The 27,141-nt window shown below is 33.4% G+C and overlaps 1 protein-coding gene across 1 annotated transcript in view; it reads left to right on the top strand.

Moving 5' to 3' along the window:
- Positions 1 to 27,141, top strand: part of LOC126885528 (uncharacterized) — a 204,997-nt gene that overhangs the window by 123,004 nt on the left and 54,852 nt on the right. The window contains exon 5 of the mRNA XM_050652109.1: positions 26,030 to 26,310. Coding sequence (XP_050508066.1) covers positions 26,030 to 26,310 — 281 coding nt within the window. The remainder of the gene's footprint in view (positions 1 to 26,029; positions 26,311 to 27,141) is intronic.

Consider the following 27,141-nt stretch of genomic DNA (forward strand, 5'->3'; position numbering starts at 1 on the left):
CCGAAAATTTCAATACCTACAGATTCAGACCAATCCACAGCTCCAAGATAATGGAGAAAATGATTTCAGGAGTACAGGATTTACATTTGCTAATGTTGAGTTTAACGAAACATATGACACAGTTTCCATTAATTAGCTATGGAAAGTCCTAGAAAAATAAAAATAAATATTACTCATTGATGCTCTGAAAGAACTGTATAGAAACTCTACTTCTAAAATTGAATTGGGAAATAAAATATTGGAAAGCTTCCTGACGACTAAAGGACTCAGACAGGAGTGCTGCATATTTCCAGTATTATTCAATACATTCAATGATGAAGTCCTGACACACTGCTGCCGATAGGCTATATAGTATGGTATACCTAGACCCAAACCCAGACATCCAAAGTGCAAGTTATCCTCCAACACCAAATTGTTCTATATGGTCCACATAATGTTCAGAAAAAAGTCACATCATTTTGAGCGTCGAGTTTGGGGGGAGAGGGGAGAGAAATCGGTAAATTCGTAGTTTTTTACGTTTTTCGTCAATATTTCTAAAACCATGCAGTTTAGCATGAACAACCTTATATACAAAAATATTCTACATTAAATTTGAAATAAAAAAGGTCCTATGCATAATCCTTCTAAAATGAACGGTTCCAAAGTTACGGAGATAGTATATTATAATTGGTCAAAAAAAAAGGCCTAACCCAGACAACCAAAGTAAAAGTTTTCCTCCAACACAACATGGTTCTATATGGTCCGCATATTTTTCAGTAAAAAGTTACACCAATTTGAGCGTCCGGTTTGGGGGGGGGAGATGGGGGAGAAGTCAGTAAATCCGTTTTTCGACAATATTTCTAAAACTGTGCTTTAGCGTAAATTATGTTCTATACTTAAATTTTCTACATAAAATTTAAAACAAAAAAGGTCCAATACATAATTGTTATAAAGTCAACGGTTCCAGTAAATAAAATTTGCTATTTCAGTGGCCGATGGTATGTTAGTGATAAGCCTTTGAAAAAACGTCAACCTCACCACCCAAAATCATCATCAATTTTCCAAACAATATAAAAAGTATCGAAAACCTCCACTTTTCACCCTCCGTATCTCTGGAACCGTTGATTTTATAACAATTATGTATAGAACATCTTTTGTTTTAAATTATATGTAGAATATTTTTGTATAGAACATTGTTTACGCTAAAGCACAGTTTTAGAACTATTGAAAAACGTAAAAAAACTACTAATTTACCGATTTCTCTCCCATCTCCCCCCCCCCAAACCGGACGCTCAAAATGATGTAACTTTTTACTGAACAATATGTGGACCATATAAAACAATTTGGTGTTGGAGGAAAACTTTTACTTTGGATTTCTGGGTTATGTCATTATTTGAATCAATTTCATCATACTAATAATACAATACTCTACACAATACATTACGCAGATGATTAAATTGTTATTCCACAGGACAAGGACGATGTATCATGCATGTCAAGGACACTTGTAGAAGAATATAGAAGGGGGAAGTGGAGTTCAACATGAAAAAAACGCAGTATTTGTGAGTAGAGAGGAAAGGAGCTATGAAAAAGCTGGACCTGGACCAGGAAAAAATGGAAAGTTTCAAGTAACACCTTATATTGAGTGGTTAAGTTAACTGATTCAGGACAAGTAAAAAATCGAACATAAAAGATCGAATAATAGAAAGAAAAATTATAGGGACACTAATTTCAGTATAATGGCAAAAAATATAAGCGAAGATAAAAGGAGATGAGTCGTCAATACAAAATTAAAACCAGTTAAGAGAGGGGGCAGAAGTATGGAAATTATCCAAAGAATATAACGATTAACTATTGTGTGTGTGTGTGTGTGTGTGTGTGTGTGTGTGTGTGTGTGTGTGTGTGTGTGTGTGTGTGTGTGTGTGTGTGTGTGTGTGTGTGAAAAAATGACTTGGATGCTGGTCCGTTAGCCACAGATTTTTATTTTATTTTTACCTCAATTTATTAGTTTTGTTATATTCTAATAAATTGAGGTAAAAATAAAATAAAAATCTGTGGCTAACGGACCAGCATCCAAGCCATTTTTTCACACACACACACACACACACACACACAACAACACACACACACACACACACACACAACAACACACACACACACACACACACACACACACACACACACACACACACACACACACACACACACACACACACACACACACACACACACACACACACACACACACACACACACACACACACACACACACACACACACACACACACACACACACACACACACACACACACACACACACACACACACACACACACACACACACACACACACACACACACACACACACACACACACACACACACACACACACACACACACACACACACACACACACACACACACACACACACACACACACACACACACACACACACACACACACACACACACACACACACACACACACACACACACACACACACACACACACACACACACACACACACACACACACACACACACACACACACACACACACACACACACACACACACACACACACACACACACACACACACACACACACACACACACACACACACACACACACACACACACACACACACACACACACACACACACACACACACACACACACACACACACACACACACACACACACACACACACACACACACACACACACACACACACACACACACACACACACACACACACACACACACACACACACACACACACACACACACACACACACACACACACACACACACACACACACACACACACACACACACACACACACACACACACACACACACACACACACACACACACACACACACACACACACACACACACACACACACACACACACACACACACACACACACACACACACACACACACACACACACACACACACACACACACACACACACACACACACACACACACACACACACACACACACACACACACACACACACACACACACACACACACACACACACACACACACACACACACACACACACACACACACACACACACACACACACACACACACACACACACACACACACACACACACACACACACACACACACACACACACACACACACACACACACACACACACACACACACACACACACACACACACACACACACACACACACACACACACACACACACACACACACACACACACACACACACACACACACACACACACACACACACACACACACACACACACACACACACACACACACACACACACACACACACACACACACACACACACACACACACACACACACACACACACACACACAATAGTTAATCGTTATATTCTTTGGATAATTTCCATACTTCTGCCCCCTCCTTCTTCCTTCTACGATTAACTATTAGTTACTAAAATGGACTTGTGGAGGACTTAGCAAAAGGATTATTTTCTTAACCTTTAACTACCTGGGCATCAAGTTATAACATAAGTATACGCGTGGCGTACTTTATATTACCATAAGAGAGTACAATTTAAAAACAGCGGTTTTGTTTATTATTATTTTTTTTTGGAAAATACACTTAGTTGTCTGTTATAAACCTTATTCGGCATCACCGAAATTCCGGCTTACTAAGTCGATTGGGGTTTCTAACTGGAATCTGATTCCTTGAAAAATAAAATCACTAATAAAATAATTTTTATCTACATGATAAAAATTATTGTTTATAAATAAAAATATATTTTGTGCCATAATGACTCAAAAACCATTGAAAGATGTACTTACATTACTACAATCTTGGCGTATTTTGTACACCACCGGAAACAACAAGTAATGAACTGGTAATTACGACCTTCTCAGAGCGCTGATTCTAACGAAGCTAAAACCAATTGTAAAGCACATTCCAGTGATAGGTTAGGTAGATAAACAAAGTCAAAAATTAGATTTTTAAATATATTTGCTATAGAATTATTAAATTTGGCGTACAAAATACGCCAGCGCGTGTAGTTAAAGGTTAATCTCTATGTTATTTTATTATATCTCTTCTTGTTACTCTGTAGCTTTGCCTTAGAAATTCCATCTCTGTTGCTCTTATTTTGATTTTGTATTTCTTATTTGTTATCTAATTTTCATACCCGTAAGTCATGATTCATCTTGTCATGGTGTTATATATAATTCTTGTTGTTTTTACACTGATGCTCTTATCCTACAGTACCGGGTTCAATTTTCGTATGCAATCTCTTGTTTGTCCTAGTCTATGTCTATTTTTTATACCATCTACAGTTGTTCCTTTCATTGATATTATCTCCTTCTTCTTCTTTTTATATAGACATTACTCTGTCTGTTTTTCAATGTGCCTCCAGTAAGTTGTCATTCCATTTTTTTGTGGTCTTTCCACTTATCGTCTTCCTATTGGGGAACCGTTTCTCGCCGTCCTTACTACTCTATTTGTTGTCATTCGGCTTATGTGGTCGTTCCATTCTACTCTTCTGCTTTTCACCCAGTTATTAATGTTGTCCACCTTGCATCTCCTTCGTATATCTGCACTTCTAGCTCTATCCCACAGCGTCTTATTATCGATTTTTCGCAATGTTTTCATCTCTGCTGTTTCTAGCATTATTTTTGTCCTTTCTTTATCAGGTCGTGTTTCTGCCGCGTATGTCATTATTGGTCTGATGACTGTTTTGTAAATTCTGCCTTTCCCTTCTTTTCCGATGTTTTTATTTCTCCATATTGTTTCATTCAGGCAACCTGCGGCTCTGTTTGCTTTATTCACCTGATCTTCCACTTCTGTTTCGAGCTTTCCGTAGCTACATAGTGTGATGCCTAGATATTTCAACTCCATGACTTGTTCTACTATTTGACCCTCCAGCTCTAATTTACACCTTATTAGATCTGCTGTTATAACCATGCATTTAGTCTTTTTGATTATATAGTCAGATTATATTAAGTTGTTTTTCTCCCATTTGGTATCCTTTTTTTGTTCTTACAATTTTTATTATTTCGTCCATGATCAGGTTGAACAACAGAGGACTCAGGGAATCTCCTTGTCTTATCCCATTGCCAGCTTCAATTGGGTCAGTTTGTTTTTCATCTACTTTTACTATTATTGTGTTGTTCTGGTAGATATTTTCGATCGTTTTAATTATTCCTAGAGGTACCTCTCTTGCGTACAATAAATGGATAACGTCCTTTAATTTGACCCTGTCAAATGCCTTCTTAAGGTCCACGAAACATACGTATGTCAGTTTGTTGTATTCTAACGATTTTTTTTAATCTGCCTCATTATAAATATAGCGTCGGTGCATGATCTTCCCGACCTAAATCCTTGTTGTTCTTCTGCTTATGTTATAATTTTATTCAGTTTGTTTGATATCACTTTGGTCGTTCATTTTAGTGTTGTGTTTAATAAATTAATTCCTCTGTAATTCTCCGGGTCCGATTTTTCTCCCTTTTTGAAGAGAGGTAATAGGATGCTTGATCTCCATTCTTGTGGTATTCTGTTTTGTTTTATTATTTTTTAGATTAGTTTTAATAATTGTTTGGTCAGGTCTTGTCCTCCATATTTTAGGAGTTCATTCGATATTCTGTCCTCTCCTGGTGATTTTCCATTTTTTAATTTCCTTAATGCTTCCGTTACCTCTGCTTCTTCAATAGTTATTTCTTCGTTTGTTGTCACTTCAGGTGTTGGTGGGTTCGTTATCTTTATCTTTAGCAAACAGAGATCGAAAATAGTCTGCCCAAGTTTCCTTCCAAATGTGTTTCGTTTTTATTAGTTCGTTCATCTCTTTTCTTTGTCCTCTGATCATTCTCCATATTTCCTTTTGTGTTCCGTAGAAGTCGTGTTTCATCTGTTCTGAAAAACTCTCCCAGTGTCCTCTTTTTATTTGTCTGACTAAAGTGTGTTTCGTTTCTAATTCTTTTATAGTGGTTGTATGCCTGTTGTGTTCTGTATCGTAAAAAGGATTTCTTGTTTTCTTCACATTTTATCTTCACTTCCTTTCGAAACCATGGGGTTTTATTTTTTGATATATTGGTATTCGTTACTTTCCTCTCTCCAAGTGATTCTGTTGCTGCATTAATTATGTTACTTTTAAGTTTTTCCCTGCTTTGGAATTCCGTACTTAGTCCTTCGACTTTGATTGTTGTTTGTGTTGGTGCCACTCTCTTAGGTGTGAAGCATTTCATGGTGATTCTTATTTTACATAATACTAGGCTGTGGTCACTACCTACATCTGCTGGGTTGAGGCATCTTACGTCAATTATTTTTGATGGATGTATATCTCTGTTAGTTACAACATAATCTATTATAGATCTTTGTCCACGGGTATTATTATTGAATGTATATTTGTGTTGGTCTTTGTGGTCAAAAAAGGTGTTGTTTATTCGAAGTTCGTTATTCGTGCAGAAGTTTATCATCAGTTCTCCATTTTGGTTTTTGACATTCTCATTATGTTTTTGTTTAATTCCAGGTATTACTTGGTTGCCTATTCGAGCGTTAAAATCCCCCAGTATTATCAACTTTCCTCTAACTTGATCTACTACTTGTTGCAATTGATCATAGAATATTTCCCTTGTTGTTTGGGGCTTACTATTTTCTGGGCCGTATACTCCGATGATGTTCAGGTCTTCTTTCTCCATTCTAATTTTTGCTGTGACAATCCTTTCTGATACATATTGACACTCGTTGATGTTATTTTGGTATCTTTGGTGTATTAGTAAGGCTACACCCTCTTTGGCCCTGTTTTCTTTTGCTACTCCGATGTAGATTAGTATATATTCGCCTAATTTTGACTGGCCTTTTCCTTTCTTTTTGGTCTCCTGTAGAGCGCATATATCTATTTTTTCTCTTTTAGCTCTTGGGTTATTTCTTGATCTCTAGTGTTGAGCGATCTTATGTTCCAAGTGGTTATTCTCATCTGGGTTTTTGAGAAAAATCTCCAAAACCCAAAACCAAGATGATTGATATTATGAAACCTAAATATATATATAATCGGTTTAAAACGTCCTCCGACGTCTTCCGATGCCCAATCTCCATGCATCTCTATCTTCCCAAAGGTCTTCGTCTAAACCTCTCTCTCGGATCTCTCTGTCTATTCTTTCTCTCCAGCTCTTTCTGGGCCGGTCTCTTTTTCTCTTTCCATGTGGTGACCAATCTAGAATCTGTTTTGGCAGACGGTGTTCTGGCATTCTCTGCACATGTCCATACCACTTTAGTTGTTGTAATCTTATATCTTCGACAATCGTATGTGTGACTCCCATAATCTCTCGTATACGCTCGTTATTAATTCTTTCGAGTTTTGATTTTTCTGCGGCACGTCTCCAGTAGTCCATCTCCGTGGCTTGTAGTGTTCTTTCAGTAGTTGTCTTTAACTGCCACACGTCACTCCCATACATTACTATGCTCTTTATAATAGTGTTGTATATTCGATGTTTATTTTTTTTTTGATATATGTTGATCCCAAATAATACTATTTAGTTGAGATATGGCCCTTCTACCTTGAGTGTTTCGTTTTTTTATAGCCTGATCTGATTTGCCGTCGTCCGTGATTTCTACTCCTAAATAAGAATATTTATTGTTGTACTTAATGTGCTGTCCGTCGTTTAAAACTAGATTCTGTTCGTTGCCACCGATGTTCATGTACATTGTTTTCTCTATGTTAACTTCTAATCCCCATTTTTTGTACTCTTCGATTAACTTCCGAGTCATGTATTCCAGATCGTCATATTCGTTGGCAATCACAATTTGATCATCAGCAAAACATAGAGTGTACAGGTTGTTATTATTTAATTGTATACCCATGCCGCTGCACTTCCGCTTCCAAAGTTTTAATGCTTGTTCCAGATATATTTTGAAAAGTGTCGGCGATAGGCAGCATCCCTGCTTCAGTCCTTTGTCTACTACAAAATCTTTGGAAACATTCGTTCCTATTTTAACTTTGGCGTTGGCGTTATCATATAGTTTTTCAACTGCTTTTATGAGATTTGAGTTGATGTTCGTTTGTCTTAGAGTGTTCCATAACTTGTTTTGGGGGATGCTATCGTAGGCCTTTTTTAGATCAACAAACAAAAAGTGGACTTCTTGATCTACAGCAACCTTTTTTTTCTATAAGTTGAGTGATACAAAAAAGGTGGTCTATGGTCGATCTACCAGCTCTAAAACCCGCCTGTTCTTCTGCCTCCATATCAGTGTATTCTCTTTCTATTCTATTTTTGATCATTTTCCCATATATTTTACTAATGGTACTAGTAACTGCTATTCCACGGTAATTGTCGCAGTTTTGTTTGTTTCCTTTTTTATGTAAAGTTGAAATGGTAGAGGTTTTAAATTCAGCTGGAACCTCTACTTTGTTTATGCAGTTTTGAAAGAGTATTGTCAGGTGTTCATATAATTTTTCAGTTCCATATTTTATTAGTTCTGAGGGTATATTGCCAGGTCCGGGTGCTTTTTTGTTTTTGAGTGAAGTACAGATATCCTTTGCTTCCTTTTTCGTGATTCTTATAGGAGATGCTTCGACGCGTATGTTTTGGTTATTTTCTTTTATTTTAAATTCCCTTCGATCTTCTTGTAACAGTTTACTGAAGTACATGTCCCATGTTTCTAACGAAATTGGTGAGATTAAATCTTTTTTCTTGTCGTTGGTCCTAAGAGATTTAATAAGTTTCCAGCTTTCTGTACTTCTGGTTCCTCCTATATACGTATTTATTTTTTGACAGTTTTGATCCCAGGATTCATTTTTTTTCTGTCTTATCATTTGTCTTACCTTTGCTTGATGGTTTTTGTAATTAGACCAATTGGTATCTGTTTTTGCACTTAAATAGTGTTCATACTTTTGTTCCTTTTGTTTTATCGCTGTGTCTATTTCTTCATCCCCCCAGTATGGATTATTTTTGTTTTTCTTTTCGTAATATCCAAGGGCTTCTTTTGCTGCAGAGTGAATACTTTCTTTAATGTAATTGTAGTGGTCTTCGATGTTATTGAAATTTATGTTTTCAAGCTTCTCGTTCAGTCTGTTTTGATACAATATTTTTACACTATCTTCTTCCATCTTCTGCCATCTCTGAGCGAACTACTGGTTGTTCCTTCTGGCATCTTCTTAAAAACATTATTTTTGCTTTTAAGAAATGGTGATCGCTTCCACAAACTGCACCTCTATAAGCTCTTACGTCGTAGATTTTAAGATTTGATCTTTGGCGTACAATCAAGTAATCTATTATAGATTTTAGATTCCTTGGTCTCTATCCCTAGGTGTATTTATGTACTTCTCGATGTTGATAGAATCCATTTGTAATACGGAGCTGGTTCTGTTCGCATATTGTGATGAGTCTGGTCACCTTGTCATTTGTTATGTTTTCTCCGTAAGGACCAACTATTTTACAGTTTTGTTTGTTTCCGACCCTGCCATTAAAATCTCCAAGCAAGATTAATTCCCTCGTATATCCTATCGATGTTATTTCTCGGTTTAGTTTCTCGTAGAATTCCTCTTTCTTGTTAACCAGTGCATCATCGTTAACTGCATATACACCTATTATTGTTAGTTTATGACCATGTATATTCAGGTTTATTTTAATTAGTCTTTCATCTATTGCTTCCCAAGTGGTGATATATCTTCTTAAGCTTTTACGAATAATTATTGAGACTCCTGGTTGTGCTCTTTTTTCTTTTGATATGCCGCTATAGAAATGGTCGTAATGTCCTAAGTTTTCTGACCCTGTACCTTTTTTCTTGGTTTCTGTTAACACCACATGTCCATATTGAGCTTCTTTGTTTCATGCATTACTTCATTGATTTTTGTAGAGAGACTCTGTACGTTCCATGTTCCTATATTCTTGATCCATTTTCGTAGCTTAAGTCGTCGTGTTTTATTCCATCCGTTCCGAGGCTGTAGATTTGGCTTTTTAACATTTCTACATTTTCCTGAGTATTGAGGAGTTAGCCCAATGCCTCAACCCCCAACCTGGAGGATTTGTTGTCAAGGTTTTCTTCCTCTAGCTTTTGATGGTTCAGCATCTAACTACAAGGCAGCAGATTCGCCTGTACCCTAGGCAGGGGCCCCTACAGGGTGCTATCGTCCGAGCCAGATGAACCCTGGTTTTTTTACGAGGTTGTTACTCCTCCCCCTTCCTCCTTTATCTGGGCTTGGGACCGGCAACATAACAGCTAAACTACTCAATTCGCCCAGCCGTTATGCAGGCGGAGTTAACCTAAATACTGGTACTTATCTGATGTCCCTTTGATTTGTTTACCTTCGTCTATTTCCAGCTGTTTTATTTCTATATTCTCCGTTGTTAGGTATTCAGTTTTCTTTACGTTTATTGCCTCTCCATTCTTTGTATATTACTGTTTCAGTTTTCTCATCATAAAGATGAGGTCATCTTCGTCTTATGCGATCACTATTTGGTCGTCAGCCAAATGTCAAATGTATGCATATAGTCTAGGCGCCAGAGGGGCCTTAAAAATTGTTATAAATAATTTAATTGTTTATAAATTGTTTATAAGGCTCTGGCTCATAAACTAAAAGAGACAAAAAAATGTTTCAAATAAAATTTGTTCCTTACTAAAAAACGAAGAAAAAAACGATTATTAATCTTAAATTCAACAATTATAACTCAAGATATTGTAAAATTAGTGCACAATGCAAATTGAAAATTGCAAAATAAGTATTTTCGAAGCTCTATCAATCGTAACTCGGATTCTACGCACAAAAATGGGCCTTAGAAGGTTTCATTTTAAAGTTTAATTAATAGGCTTCCAAACAAAGTTTGTTAAATTACTTTATCTTCATTTGTTTTAAAGTTATACCCATTTGAAGGTATAATTTTCTTAAAAAAAATTGTACATTAATTTGTTTATAAGGTTTTCAAGCAAATTTGAGCTATAAACATTTATACTTTAATTAACCATAATGATAGAAGAAATCAAAAGGAACATTTTGAGCTTACGAAAATGTTCTTCACTTTATTTTTGGCCAAGATATCGATATTTTAATAGCGCAAGCTCTGAGGCGCAAGATCGGCTCACAGCGTAAACTTGTTCTGAAGCTATTTCCTTGTGGCATTAATTATTCTAAATGGGAAATAAGCCACAATTTAACTAAAAAATGATTTTATTAACGTTTCCACGTCCAAATCAGACGTCGTTGTCAAAATAAAAGATATTATACAAAATACACTAAACAAAAATGTTGTTGCTTAGAAAAACATTATTTGCTAATATTAGCAAATTATTGCTAATAATTTAATTTAATCTGACTCAAAAGACTTTAAAATAATATTGCCAATATTTATGAGTTGCGTTCATGGGACGACTTTACTAAAAGATAGTTCATTAAATCTTTAATGAAAAATTTGAGTTAGGGTTGGTTTCATGTAATCGAATGAACTATCTTTCAGTAATGTCGTCCCAGGAACGCCACTTATAAATGTTGGCAATATCATTTTAAACTACTTTAAAATGTATATGTCTGAATTCAGTCAGATTAAATTAAATTATTAGAAGAATTTTTTAATAAGCATCAACATTTTTGTTTAATTTATTAATATTTTTTATTTTGACAACGACGTCCGATTTGGACGTCAAAACGTTAATAAAATAATTGTTCAGTTAAATTGTGGCTTATTTTCCATTTACAATAATTAATGCCGAAACTAAATAGCTTTAGAACAACTTTACGCTGTGAGTCGATCTTGTGCCTCAGAGCTTGCGCTATTAAAGTATCGATATCTTGGCCAAAAATAAAGTTACAAACATTTTCGTAAGCTCAAAATGTTTCCTTTGAGTTTTCTATCATTATTGTTAATTAAAGTATAAATTTTTATAGCTCAAATTTGCTTGAAACCCTTATAAACAAATTAATGTACAATTTTTTTAAGAAAATTAAAACTTTAAACGGGTATTACTTTAAAACCAATAAATATAAGGTAATTTAGTAAACTTTTTTTGGAAGCCAATTAATAGACCTTTAAAATGAGACCTTCTAAGGCTCATTTGCGTGCGTAAAAGTCAAGTTACGATCAATAAAGCTTCGAAAAATACTTATTTTGCAATTTTCAATTTGCATTGTGCACTAATTTTACAATATCTTGAGTTCTAACTGTTGGATTTAAGTTTAGTAAACGTTTTTTTCTTCGTTTTTTATTAAGAAACAACTTTTATTTGAAACATTTTTTTATCTCTTTTAGTTTATGAGCCAGATCCTTATAAACAATTTATAAACAATTAAATTGTTTATAACAATTTTTTGACCACTTTGATCGAAATCCACCCTCGAAATTCGTAATCAGCAGCCAAAAATCCATAAGAAACCGTTGAGTATATGTCCATCAGAATTGAAAAGGACACGGTGACCTCTATTTGGTGCCTAGACTAATCATCATCATCATCATTCTCTTTGCCTTATCCCTATGCGGGGTCGGCTTCCCTAATTGCATTTCTCCACACAATTCTATCTTGGGCCATATCAATGTTAATCCCCTTTACCAACATGTCCTGCCTTATCGTCTCCCCCCAGCTCTTCTTTGGTCTTCCTCTCCTACTCCTTCCAGGAATCTGCACTTCAGCTATTCTTCGTATTGGGTGGTTAACGTCTCGACGTTGAACATGACCAAACCATCTTAACCTATGCTCTCTCATTTTGGCATCAATTGGTGCCACACCTAGACTTCCCCTAATATACTCATTTCTAATTTTATCCTTCTTTGTCACTCCACTCATCCATCTAAGCATTCTCATTTCCGCCACATGCATTCGCTGTTCCTCTTTCTTTTTCACTGCCCAACATTCAGTTCCGTACATCATAGCTGGTCTTATGGCTGTTTTATAGAATTTTCCCTTCAGCTTCATTGGAATTTTTCTGTCACACAACACACCACTCGCTTCTTTCCACTTCATCCATCCAGCTAATATTATTGCAAATATATTATTGATATTATGGTGCCTAGACTAATATTATTGCAAAATATTCAAGAAATATACACAAATTTGACAACTAACTGTACAACTTGGCTGTCAAGGAAATACTATTGTATATAGCGATCTTATCATAACTACATATACAGTGACATATTCTTCTTGCAGAATAACATATTTATGGAATAGGATATTTATTTAGCTCGCTAATATATCCGTAAATGTTGTCTATTATAGGGCGTATACACTAAACAGAAGAATTATTTTAATTAAAAAACGAATATAAAATGAAACCATTTAAATATTATTGTGTATAATTTTGTTAAAATCTATTCGGTATGGTTAAAATCTGGTTGGATTTATGAGGTATTTGGCACTCAATGAACTCGATATTGCTAAATTTATTTTCGGATAATGCATTGATTAATGCATCTGTGGTGTTTTGTATTCGTTCATCAAAACATCAGCCGATTGTAATCAACGTATATAATGGATATTAGCGGTTAGTTAAAAAATTGAAATATAAAAATGGTACAAAAGTACACTTCTGAACAAAATTAAAACAGAAATTCTCGATTTTTTTAAAATAACAAAATGTAAAACATAAGTACACAGCACGTACACGTACAAAGCTATCTTAGAAGCTGATCGTCGTATACAGGGTGTCCAGAAACTCTACCGACAAACAAAGACAGGAGATTCCTCAGATAATTTTAAGGTATTTTAAACCAACTCACCTAGTCCGAAAATGCTTCCTAAGGAAGCTAGTGCTCCTTGAAGATGGCGTCTTGTATTTAGTTTTTCTTAAATAACTCCACAACGCTTCTATTGAGAAAAACGGCTATTGGTACACATATTTATCTTCCAGAATTAAATCGATTCCATGCGTTGCGAATTTCTAGTACCGGTCATAGGCGTCCGTTTTGGGCGTAGGTCAACGGTTATTTTGTCGCATAAAATTTTTGTCTTTAATTTTTAAGCATTTTTGACTTTAGAATATTAAGTTATGAGGTACTCTACTACTAAAAGTTACTCTTGCCTTAAGTTGGTAAAGTACACCGTTTTTTTAAGTTTTTACAATTTTTTTTTCAAATTCAAAAAACGAAAAATTTTTAAATCCATTTTTCTAGAAAACCGTGTGTCCTACTGACTTAAAGCAAGAGTACCTTTTAGTACTATAATACCTCACAATTTAATAATCCAGTGACAGCATTGCTTAAAAGTTAAAGACAAAAAGATGTGATAAAATAACCGTTGCCCTACCCAAAATGGACGCCTGTGATCGGTTCTAGAAATTCTCAATGAATGGAATCGAGTTATCTCTGGCAGATAAATATACGCACCGACTTGATTACTAAACCGACTAAAAAAATTACTACACCGACTAAATTGAAGCGTTCTGGAGGTATTTTAGAAAAACTAATTACAATACGCCATTTTCAAAGAGCTCTAGCTCCCTTACGAAGAGCATTTTCGGACTAGGTGAATTGAGGTAAATTGTCTTAAAATTATCTGAACAATCTCCTGTCTTCGTTTATCGGTAGAGTTTCTGGACACCCTGTATAAACAATGTACGTTCGCTATTTGATTTTCAATAATAAAGGTGAAGACCTTTAAATTATATGGAAAAGTTACACAATATTAATGGAAAAGCATAGAGTGCCTGTATAGTTATTTTTCTACAACCACTACTCAAAGTGCACTTTTCTGCACGGTTTTATGTTAGCAAACTTGATATTTTCTCACAGTATAAGATATTTGACATTAGTGTGCAGAAAAGTGACGTTTCTGTGCCGCAAAGTGACGTTTCTGTGCCGCAAAGTTCTTTTCTGCACAGTTGACTACCTCATTCTGAGTAACGTTATATTCTGTTTACATCCGTGGACTACCGCATTCTGAGTAACGTTATATTCTGTTTACATCCGTGGTTAAACTTTAGACAAATATATAACCTATAAGACAATTATTATATTTAACTATAGCATAGAAACTAAATTATGGATGTTACAACTGTTTTATTTTACAATTTTATTCTTATTAAACATTTTATAATTATCAAATAACCAATAAGGATTTAGCAACCTGTGCAAGAGACGTCGAATGAAGTAGGTTTTGTGTATATCCGTGACTGCATAAATATGATGTCAATAATGTGTAATAATTGTTTAAATTTAAACAAATTAAGGCAGTGCATTAATTTTTTAACTGATTTCTGTGCAATTTATTTAGGTATAAGGAATTTAAATTGATTAGTAGGTATTAATTAAATACAGTTTAAAATTTATCACATAGGTACTATTATAATTAATCGTCGTTTGGAAATTGTGATTTTTATTTTTAGGAAAAACTGTGCTTGTAGAAAAAGTATAGTGTGAAACACGTGCAGAAAGGTAATTTCTCACTCGTTTGAATTGCGGCACTGGCTTGCGCTCGTACCGCAACTTTTCAAACTCGTGAGAAATTAGTACCTTTCTGCACTTGTTGCACAATATACTATTTCGTAACAAGTGCAGAAAGTCATTCTTTTCCGCACGCGACTGCAGTTTGCCGAACGACGCGAAGCGGGAGTTCGGCAAGCAGTCGAGTGCGGAAAAGAATGACTTTATCCAAGAGTTAGGAACAATATCTTTTCTAATAGTCTTTAAAAAAATTACCAAATCTTAATCAATTAATTTAATTAATATGAAAATACATACACAAATTAATTCTTTGACAAGGTTGTCAAAACCAAACTTTCAATATAATTAGTTAGCATGACGACGATCTTGGTTTCCATGACGATGATTCAAAACGACTGTTTTTTTGTACCGATTTGACTTTCGAATATTATGTCAAAATAATTTTATTTCATCGAATTATCGCGTTAATTTCATTAAAACAGGAACACAATAAGATATATTTGAAATAAATTAGTAAATAATATCTAAATATTAGTTTATTGCATGTATTATAATCACTTTAAGGCCATATTAACATATCTAAATTAACACGCATGCGGAAAAGTAAAAACCGCGTGCGGAAAAGTAACACGCGTGCGGAAAAGTGAGACTTTCTGAACTAAAATGCGTGCGCGAAAGTAGACATTTTTGCACGCTCGTAGAAAAAGTTATTTTTGTTAATTTGTTGCTTAATTTGTGCAAACATAGCTTCAAAAGTATACACCCTGTATAACAACAAGAACGCTAAACAAGGTAAAAATGAGTGGCGCATATAATATTCCAGCTACAAAAGAGCTAATATGAATAATACGTGGTGCAAAGATATATTTTTCTACGAGCATGCAAAAATGTCTACTTTCGCGCACGCATTTTAGTTTAGAAAGTTTCACTTTTCCGCACGCGTGTTACTTTTCCGCACGCGGTTTTTACTTTTCCGCACGCATGTTAATTTAGATATGTTAATATGGCCTTAAAGTAATTAAAATACATGCAATAAACTAATATTTAAATATTATTTACTAATTTATTTCAAATATATCTTATGTGTTTCTGTTTTAATGAAATTAACGCGACAATTCGACGAAAGAAAATCATTTTGACATAATATTCGAAAGTCAAATCGGTAGACAATAACAGTCGTTTTGAATCATCGTCATGGAAACCAAGATCGTCGTCATGCTAACTAATTATATTGAAAGTTTGGTTTTGACAACCTTGTCAAAGAATTAATTTGTGTATGTATTTTCATATTAATTAAATTAATTGATTAAGATTTGGTAATTTTTAAAGACTCTTAGAAAAAATATTGTTCTTAACTCTTGCAGAAAGTCTCTTTTCCGCACTCGACTGCTTGCCGAACTCCCGCTTCGCGTCGTTCGGCAAACTGCAGTCGCGTGCGGAAAAGAATGACTTTCTGCAATTGTTAGGAAAATAACTATTTCATTTTGATGGAAAATAAAATTATCGATTTTTTAATAGATTTTCCCATGGTATATTCTAAATTTGAAGTAAAACGCGCCACAAAAGAGCCTCAAACTGTAAACTTTATCAAAGGTACTCTTTTGTGGCGCGTTTTACTTAAAATTTAACAAATACCATGGACAAATCTTCCACAAAAATATATAATTTTGCTCCACGTAATATTCGTATCAGCTCTTTTGTAGTTGAAATATTGTTCATTTTACCGCGTTCATCGGTTTTTTTGGAGTTGCCAAGTACTTCTATTATAGTTTCAACATTCATTTTCAAGATCCTGAAGAGTGATCGGGTGTAACTTCAATTTACACTGTTGTTATTTAATTGTTAAATATGAGTCTCCATCCGATTTTTTTACGGTGCGGCGAGCTCTATTTCAATAATCTCCTATTTTTCTTTGAGAAATATTTTTTTAGATTATTAGGGACATTCTAAATAAAATAGGTTTCTTGTCATTTCTCTCAAAAGTTTATAGTTTTAAAGTTATAAGCGATGTAAAATCCGAAAAAAGCGAAAACACACATTTTCGGATTTTGAATCGCTGATAACTTTAAAACTATTAATTTTTGAGAAAAATGACAAGAAACTTATTTTAGTTAGAATGTCCCAAGGAATCTAAATAGGGGAGTGCATTTAGATTTTCACTTCGGAAAAAATCAAACAAGATAAAACTTTTTGTAATTTGATTAAGAAATGTTTATAAACAACATATCAAAAAGTTCTACTCAAAAAGTGGGTGCTTCATTTTTTATTAAACAAATGAACAGCGAAGTTAGATGTTTTTTTAAATAACTCCGAAAATATAATTTTTAGAAAAAAAGTGACTTGACCATTGAGAAATTCAGAAAATTTTACAAAAGAAACCTTATATAAAGATTTTTCTAAAATTAAATCTCTAGCTTCTGTAATTTTTTATTTATAACGCTAAAGTCACCCTTTTCACACACATTGGCGCACTGTAAACTAGCGTTAGAAGAAGTGCACCGTTGAGTTTTTTTAATGTAATTCTTTAACTAATGGATCAAAAGAAATTTTACAAATTGGACATGAAAGAAGATGAAATAAGCTATCTTATGGTTGTAACAAAAAGAAACAAAATATATGGACATAAGTACGGTGTGGGCGGAAAGTGAGCCTTACATGGATTTTGTTTATAAATGATTTAAAAATGTGTAACTAATACAATTTTACTTATATAACTCTCAAATTTGCACAACTTACCTCTCAATCATCTGACTAAACGATGTTTTATAAAAAAAAATCTCAAAAATTTAATTCAAATAATATGATGTCTCAAAAAATGTAATTTTTGAAAAATTCGTAGTTTTACAGAATTCCCACCAATTTAAGACGGTATTACTCAAGTTTGAATTAATCTAATACAATTTTTTTGATATTTTTTAAAAGCTTAGGATGTAATCTTTAAAAAACACTGAACTATTTTAGTTTAAAAATGAAATAAACAATTTCTTTTTGAGAAAATTAAGAAAGATAACAAAAATGTAATACAACAACCGAAAATTACCAGCTGAAAAAATGTATATACAGAGTGATCAAAACTTTTTTCTGCAAAACTTACCTAAAATACATTTAATAATAAGCTTCAACAATAATAAATGTTCAACAAAAAAAAATTTTTAGCTCTTATACAGTATGTCTGCGTAACTTGGAACCTATTGATAACTTTTTTAATATCAGTTTTACGAAAAAAAGTTATTCTTTATAAAATATTCTGCATCGAATATGACATAAGATGCAACCATCAAATATCAAATTTTGTTAATTTTGTACGAGGTATGTCAAAAAATATGAATTTCACTCAAGAGTAAAGTACCTTTATATTTCACAATATCGAAAAATTTTATAAAGAGAAGTTGTTTGGAATTAAAAACTATGTTCCAATATGTAATAATATCCTTCTAGTCGAAAATTTGTTTTTTTTTTAATATTGTTTCAAATTAATTAAACACATCATTAAATTTTCACTTATTATTTATGATAACTGTTGTATTATTAATTTTATGAAGAAAGTTATTCGTCAAAAATAGCTGTGCATGGTCTAACACATAATATGCAAATATAAAATATTATATTTTATCAATATTATTCTCATTGTTTCGGACAAGACTGTTTGAATTGTCCCGTTTTAAATGAACAAGAAATTGAAGAAAGCGAAGATGTCAGCGTAGATGGAGGTGATATTCAAGAGATAGATTTTGAGTAATTTGTTCTTTCTTTCTAATCCATTTTAATTTTTAATATTATTGTGAAAATTATTTGTTTATCTTTTTTTTAAGAATGAAATTCCATATTTGTTTAATTGGATTCTACTTGTTCTTCATTTAAATATCCCCATTTTGGATCCGCCATTTTGAAATTTAAATTTTTAATCTTTAATTCAGATTCAACAACATGTTAAAAATAAAGACGATAAATGTTTTAGAAAAATGGACTTTTTTATGTTCTTTTTAGAAAATCCGCATTTTGGATCCGCCATTTTATAGTTTATAATGTTAACATTTAAGCTAGGTTTATCAAAGCTCTCAAAAATAAATATATGTAGAAATAAATACATTTTGTAAAGAGATTATGATTTTAGAACTATTTTAAGTTATCCGCCATTTTGGATCTGCCATTTTATAATTTAAATTATCAAAATTTGATTCAGGTTCAGCAACCTCTCAAAAATATCCACATATATGTAAACAAACACGTTTTATGAAAAAAATTCGGATTTTACTACTGCTTTTTAAGAATTTTTACGAAAAAATCCGCCATTTTGAATCCGCCATTTTGAATTTGCAAATTGTAATGTCAGATTCGGGTTCAGTATAATCAAAACTAAAATAAAAACACTTTTTATCAAAATAAAATGTTGAATTCACCCATATTCTTAACACTATTTACACAAAACATTGTTATTGTTTAAACAATTAATAAACAATTAGCGGCGAAATTTGTGAGTAGAACTTTTTACTTTAACATATTTATAAACTAACAAAAAAAGTTTTAGAAAAATATAACCTTGTTTGATTTTTTCCGAAACATTGTATCTTTTCGTTCTAATTGCACTCCCCTAAAAAAAATATTTTTCGGAGGAAAATAGGAGATTGTTGAAATAGAGCGCGCCACACCGGCAAAAAAATCGGATGGACACGCATATTTAACAATTAAATAACAACGGTGCAAATTGAAGTTAGACCCGATCACTCTTCAGAATCTTGAAAATGAATGGTTAAATGACAATAATTTAAGTACTTGGCAACCTCAAAAATACTATTTAGACCAGGGCGCATCTGTAAAAATATTAGTACATTTGGACGTTGGGAGGTGACTCAAATTTTTTTGCAGAAATTGCTTGAAAATTAATCAAATAATAATATTTAAGTTATCCTCCCTCTCAAAAAGGTCCGGAACATTGTTTAAATAATCAAAATGTCAAAAAATTAAGGAAAAATTCGATTTTTTTCTTCGTTGTTTGATTATAACTTTAAAAGTATTTATTTCCAAACATAAAAGTTGCATAATTAAATTTACAACAATATAGAATTGGTTAAAAATTTAAAAAATAGTCACTCTTGTTGCAAAATAGCAATAATTGCGAAAAAGCCATACAAAAACAAGTATTCGCATTTTATGTTTTTCAACCATTTATGCTACACTTAGGACCTTCATATTTCACCCAGAAAAACTTTATGATACAGTAAAACAATACTGTAAAGTTCATTAAGATCGGTTTAATAGATTTTGCAAAATAAATTTTGCAATCCAGCTTTCGCAAAAAAAATTCATTTTTTCAAAATGTTACAGGACTGAAAATAAAGCAGATAGCAAGTTGAATTTTTTTTTGCGTATAGAAGTGTACTGTACCTTTTATATGCAATTTTGCAAAATTAAAATCGATTAACACGACGGCGTCAGGATTTTTTTTAAATAAACGTTAATTATTGGTGCTACGCGCAGGACAGCGGATAGTTTGCTCTGATTGGGCATTCCAATGACCTTTGATAATGATTGATACATTTTAATTTTTATTACATTTCGATATAAATAAATAAATTTGTTTATTGCAAAATAAAAACACATACTCTATCCTTTGAAATAACACTTTTATTAGCAAAAACTTTCTTTGTTCATATATTTTAACTATGAGAATAAAAGTTTATTATTTTTAAACATATGCAATTGTTTAAAAAATATTTCACAAAAAATAATAAAATTAGTTTGATTTTTGCGGAACTAAAGTATTAAAATACAACAAAATATAGAGTAAGAAAATAATATACATATTAGATAAAGTTTGGAAGACATTTTGGTGGAAATCAATTTGTGTGAATCGAACACCGCTGTCCTGCGCGTAGCACCAAAAATTAATGTTTATTTAAAAAATTTCCTGACGCCGTGGTAATTAATCGATTTTAATTTTGCAAATTGCAAATGAAAGTTACAGTACACTTCTATGCGCCAAAAATTTTCAACTTGCTATCTGCTTTATTTTCAGTCCTGTAACATTTTGAAAAATGAATTTTTTTTGCGAAAGCTGGATTGCAAAATTTATTTTGCAAAATGTATTGAACCGATCTTAATGAAATTTACACAGTATTATTTTACTATATCGTAAAGTTTTTCTGGGTGAAATATGAAGGTCCTAAGTGTAGCATAAATGGTTGAAAAACGTAAAATGCGAATACTTGTTTTTGTATGGTTTTTTCGCAATTATTGCTATTTTGCAACTAGGGTGACTATTTTTTAAATTTTTAACCAATTCTATATTGTAGAAAATTTAATTACGCAACTTTTATGTCAGTACAACTTTTCTCGAAAATGAATACTTTTAAAGTTATAATCAAAAAACGAAGAAAGAAATCAAATTTTTCCTTCATTTTTTGACATTTTCAGTATTTAAACAATGTTCCGGACCTTTTTGAGAGGGAGGATAACTCAAATACTATTAGTTGATTTATTTTCAAGCAATTTCTGCAAAAAAATTTGAGTGACCTCTCAACGTCCATCTCAAAACAGATGCGCCCTGGACTAATTCTAAATATATGTAAGTTTTTAAGCCTCAAAAATGCGTATTTTCGGATTTTTTAGATTTTAAATCGCCCATAACTCGAAAACTACGCAGTTTTGAGAAAAATCACGAGACACCTTTCTGATTAAAAATAACCCAAAAAACCTAAAAAATATATTCCAGGGCAAAAAGGTGATCTTTTGTATTTGTTTAAAAAAAAATGTGTGTGTACTTTGTACGCACGTAAGTTATTCTTCTATTATATAATTTCAACGAAGTAAATATACTTAACAGGTTATTTGTATTTTATTTAAATATTAAACTAACTTTCTTATCTACCACTTTCAAAAAATATTTATTAAAACAACCAAAAATTAAAAAAATATATATAAATCATCCAGGATTGGAACCCGAGACCGGTGCGACCTTCCAATCACTGACCCAACGCTCTACCAACTACGCCACCGAGCTTCTTTAAATGACACGTAAGTTTCGGATATAATTACACAACACGGTGACAAATAGACATATAAAAATGTTATACCTACATAATATTTTATTATCTTACTACAGAGAAAGACAAATCCAAAAATTATAATAAATAGTACATTTACTAAAAACATTAATATATTCTATTAATGACTTATTTGCGCTGATACAGATACATACATAACTATCTTGAAAGATTAGCAACGAACTATTACTGTCTGTGTGCGCATGCGCGCAGATTTATGAAATTTTACTCTCAATCGCATCGCGCCTAAAGAAGAATAACTTCAAAAATTGTTTAAACAATTTCTGCCCAAAAATTTCGCCCGGCACCCTTCAGATTTGTTTAAACGAGACATTTTTGAATAGGAATCCACAAAGAAACCGAATCAGAAATTTTTTCAGACGGCAGCGGTTTCACCACATGGACTAAAATGTAAATTTTAAATCGATATTTCGAATGTATTGGTTGATTCAAGAAGCCAATATTTTACAAAAAAAAATTAAATGCTACATACTAAGGTTTACCTCAAGAAAAGGAGGCGACACCGCATCTGATCTCCAAAAAAACTGACTGGGAATATTTTAAATCAATACTAGATCAAAATATAAATCTACAAATACCACTGAAAATACCAAATCATATTGAATTAGCAGTTGAATATTTTACTAAGTTGGTTCAACAAGCAGCATGGGAAGCTACGCCCCATGAGACTAAAAACAAAAGGCACCGAAGACAATGCCCACAAATCATTAGAAATGAAATACTAGAAAAGCGGAGGCTTAGAAAAAGGTGGCAAATAACGAGACACCCAGATGACAAAACCAACTACAATCGAAAATGTCGACAACTAAAAGAATTAATACAAAATCTTAAAAATAAATATTTTCAAAGTTATATGCAAAATTTAACACCAACTGCGGATTCCGACTATTCTTTAAGGAAGGCCACAAAAAATCTGAAAAATCCAAAATAACAAATCCCGCCTATCAGGCATGATAACAAATGGTTACGAACAAACCAGGATAAGGCAAAAGCATTTGCAAACTATTTCGAAGAAGTATTTCAGCCTTTACCTGCAGATGCGAATAATATCGATGAAAGAATACATGAATTTTTAGGTAGTATATATCAAATGTCTCCACCTCCCAAACTAACAACACCCAAAGAAGTAGCAGAAATTATTAAATACGAAATTCGTACCAAAAAAGCACCTGGACATGATCTCCTTACTGGCGAGATAATCAAACAACTACCAAAAAAAGGGATTACAATGATAACACAACTAATAAATGCGACTATAAAGCTAGGATATTTTCCAGCACAATGGAAGTTAGCAGACATTATACTAATACAAAAACCAGGAAAACCTGCTAAAGAGATAAAATCATACAGACCAATAAGCTTGTTACCTGTTATGTCTAAAATTGCAGAGAAAATTATAAAAGAACGATTATTAATAGAAATAGATGAACACAAACTAGTCCCATCGCATCAATTTGGATTTCGCCTTAAACACTCGACGACCATTGAATAAGTGCACAGAGTCGTTGATATGATATATATATATATATATATATATATATATATATATATATATATATATATATATATATATATATATAATCGGTTCATAACGTTCTACGACGTCTTCCGATTCCCAATCGCCATTGCTCTCGATCGTAGCACATGTCTTCGTTCAAGCCTCTTTCTCTGATTTCCCTCATCCATTTTATTTGAGAGGCTTTGAACGTTCCACGTTCCAAAATTCATAGTCCTTTTTCGTCGCTTTTTTCGTTGCCGAGTGATCCGTCCATTCATCCGAGTGTGATTATTGGGTCGTTTAACATTTGCTTGTTTTTACAAGTATCGAGGAGTTAGCCCGATGCCTTAACCCCCAACTTGGAGGACCAGGGTTTGATTTCAGAGTTCCTTCTCTTAGAGAGGTTGCTTTCTCTACAGCTAAGGAGTCCTCTCTACCCCACTTCAGTCATTTTTTTACAAGTACCGAGGAGTTAGCCCGATGCCTTAACCCCCCCTTGGAGGACCAGGGTTTGATTTCCGAGTTCCTTCTCTTAGAGAGGTTGCTTTCACCACAGCTAAGGAGCCCCCTCTACCCCCCTCGTTGATATGATACAAACTACATTTCAGGAAAAGAGCTACTGCAATGCTGTATTCCTGGACATAAGTCAAGCTTTCGACAAGGTTTGACACCCCGGATTGCTTTATAAACTAAAGAAAAACCTATCTCATCCACTCTATATCTTGCTCAAATCTTATCTTGAAGAAAGGCACTTCCAAATAAGATATGATGACTTTATAACAGATATTCATCCTATAAAAGCTGGTGTGCCCCAAGGAAGTATACTTGGTCCCATACTTTACACTTTGTTTACAGCTGGCTTTTCAACAGATGACCATCACCTAACAGCTACATTTGCAGATAACACTGCAATTATGGTGAAAGACAAAAATCCCGAAATTGCGACTCGCACATTACAAGCAAGATTATACAAAACATATAAGTGGGCTTGTAGATGGAGAATAAAAATAAACGACGAAAAATCAACCAATGTAACTTTTACAAAATGCCACGGTGACACACCATCAATATATTACAACAACCACCTAATTAACTAAAAAAGATAGACTAACTAAAAAAGATAGTGCCAAGTACTTGGGATTACATCTAGATACAAGGCTAACTTGGAAAACACATATCTGGAATAAACGTAAACAACTAGGAATTGTACTTAAAAAACACTACTGGCTACTTGGAAGTAACTCACCTCTACCATTAAAAAATAAACTCCTGATCTACAGTTCCATCATAAAGCCTATTTGGACATACGGCGTACAACTCTGGGGTACATCATCTGACAGCAACATTGCGATCCTAGAACGATTCCAGTCAAAGACATTAAGAACTATAGCGACTGCCCCTTGGTTTATCTCAAACCAGGTCATCTACAGTGATCTAAAAATTCCTACAGTGAAACAAGTGAACGCGCAGTGTAGTGATAAATACCTAAAGCGTCTTGAAGTGCACTCCAACAATCTTGTAATCGGTCTCCTTGACAACAGTGTACAAAACAACAGACTAAATATTCGTAGTCCACTGGATTTACCCTATAGACAATAGACAACAAGTAAAAGTTTAGAATAAGCTTAGATTAAGTAGTGAAGTAAATATGTAGATATAAGTCATACCAATGTATATCCAGAAACATTCAACCAATAGAGTTATAGCCACTGGGCGATCACTCTTAATGTTTCAAATTCTGTTCAACAAAAATGCTTAGTGTTTATAGTTTGAAATAAACAGATGGCGTTTGTAACAATAAAAAAAACATACTAAGGGTAGTCGATAATAATAACAACGGTGTTCGTTAGGTTTACAGAAGGAAATAATACGACAATATGCGTTAAGAAAGTTATGTTCCTGAAGATAGTGCATTCATAAGATAAAGACACATTTTAATATTTCCTTGATTTAATACCAGAAAATACATTCGTAAATTGCTATAAAGACATACCAAAGACTGTCAATCTTAAAAGAAATAAGTTCTCGGCACTAAATATTTATTTTTACCTATATATGTACGTCCCTAGCAGACATCTTTTGTAAAAAAACCATTTCATAAAGTCTAAATATCTCAATCTTTGTTTCAGATAAAAGAATACGAATTAAGTGAAGTATTCCATCACGAAGAAGACGAACACCAATACGAAGTTTTGAAAATGGAACATTTGCCACACAACTCTATCAGTATCTTCAATGGCAACAACGATATTCAAACAGCTATCGAAGAAGAACGAGAAGAACAAGAGCCACATCCGAGACAAAAACCAAGACCTAGACCTCTGAAACAGTTTGCACTTTCAACGCCCTATTCCACGACGCCAATGAGAAATAATTATTATACGGTGGATGACAGGATGTCAAACACGATGTAAGATTTTATGTATTTTTTTACTTTTAAGTTATTGGTTTCTCACAATAAAACACTGAAAAACGTTTGTTTTTCTATACTTCCACAAAATTTATTACAACTATGTTATTATTACAGCTGTTTCGGCAAAGTGCCTTTCTCAAGTGATATATTTTACAATGTGTTTGCCTTTTTAAGTCTTTAACTGAAGAGGTTGAGGAGTGGGGAGCTGTTTGTCTCGAGTTGGTCATTCAGAATTATATCTGTATTTTTCAATTTATTAATTTCCATTGATTCTAAAAGTGATAGCTTAAGGCCTTTATTTTGAATATGTAGAATTTGAAACTCTTCATTGAAAGAATGATTATGATCTAGAAGGTGAAGTGCGTATGTAGAAGTGTCTGTTTTTCTATTGTTGAAAGCCCTTTTGTGTTCTGCTATCCGTTTGTCAAAAGTTCTGCCAGTTTGACCGATGTAAGTTTTCGGACAGTCACCACAAGTTAGTTTGTACACACCACTCTGTAGTTGCTTTCTCTTTCGGCTTTTATTGTTTTTAATATGTTTGCTTAAGTTGTTGTTAGTTCTGAAAGCTGGTGTTATTCCTTTCTTTTTATGTATCTGGCTATTTTTGTTGTTATTTTGCCAGTATATGTGAGAGAGAAGAAGGTACTGGGTTCTTTCTGTGGTGGTGGATACACTAATTTCATGGCTTTCTTATGGAGTTTTTGGTTTAAAATGTTGTTAACTGTTTGTTCGTTATAGCCATTGTTTACTGCTATTTGTCTAATGATATTTAGTTCTGTCTCGAAGTTATTTTTTGTCATAGGAATTTCTGTCAGTCTATGTATCATG

Source organism: Diabrotica virgifera, chromosome 5 (genome assembly GCF_917563875.1).
Source record: "Diabrotica virgifera virgifera chromosome 5, PGI_DIABVI_V3a".
Classification (NCBI taxonomy): domain Eukaryota; kingdom Metazoa; phylum Arthropoda; class Insecta; order Coleoptera; family Chrysomelidae; genus Diabrotica; species Diabrotica virgifera.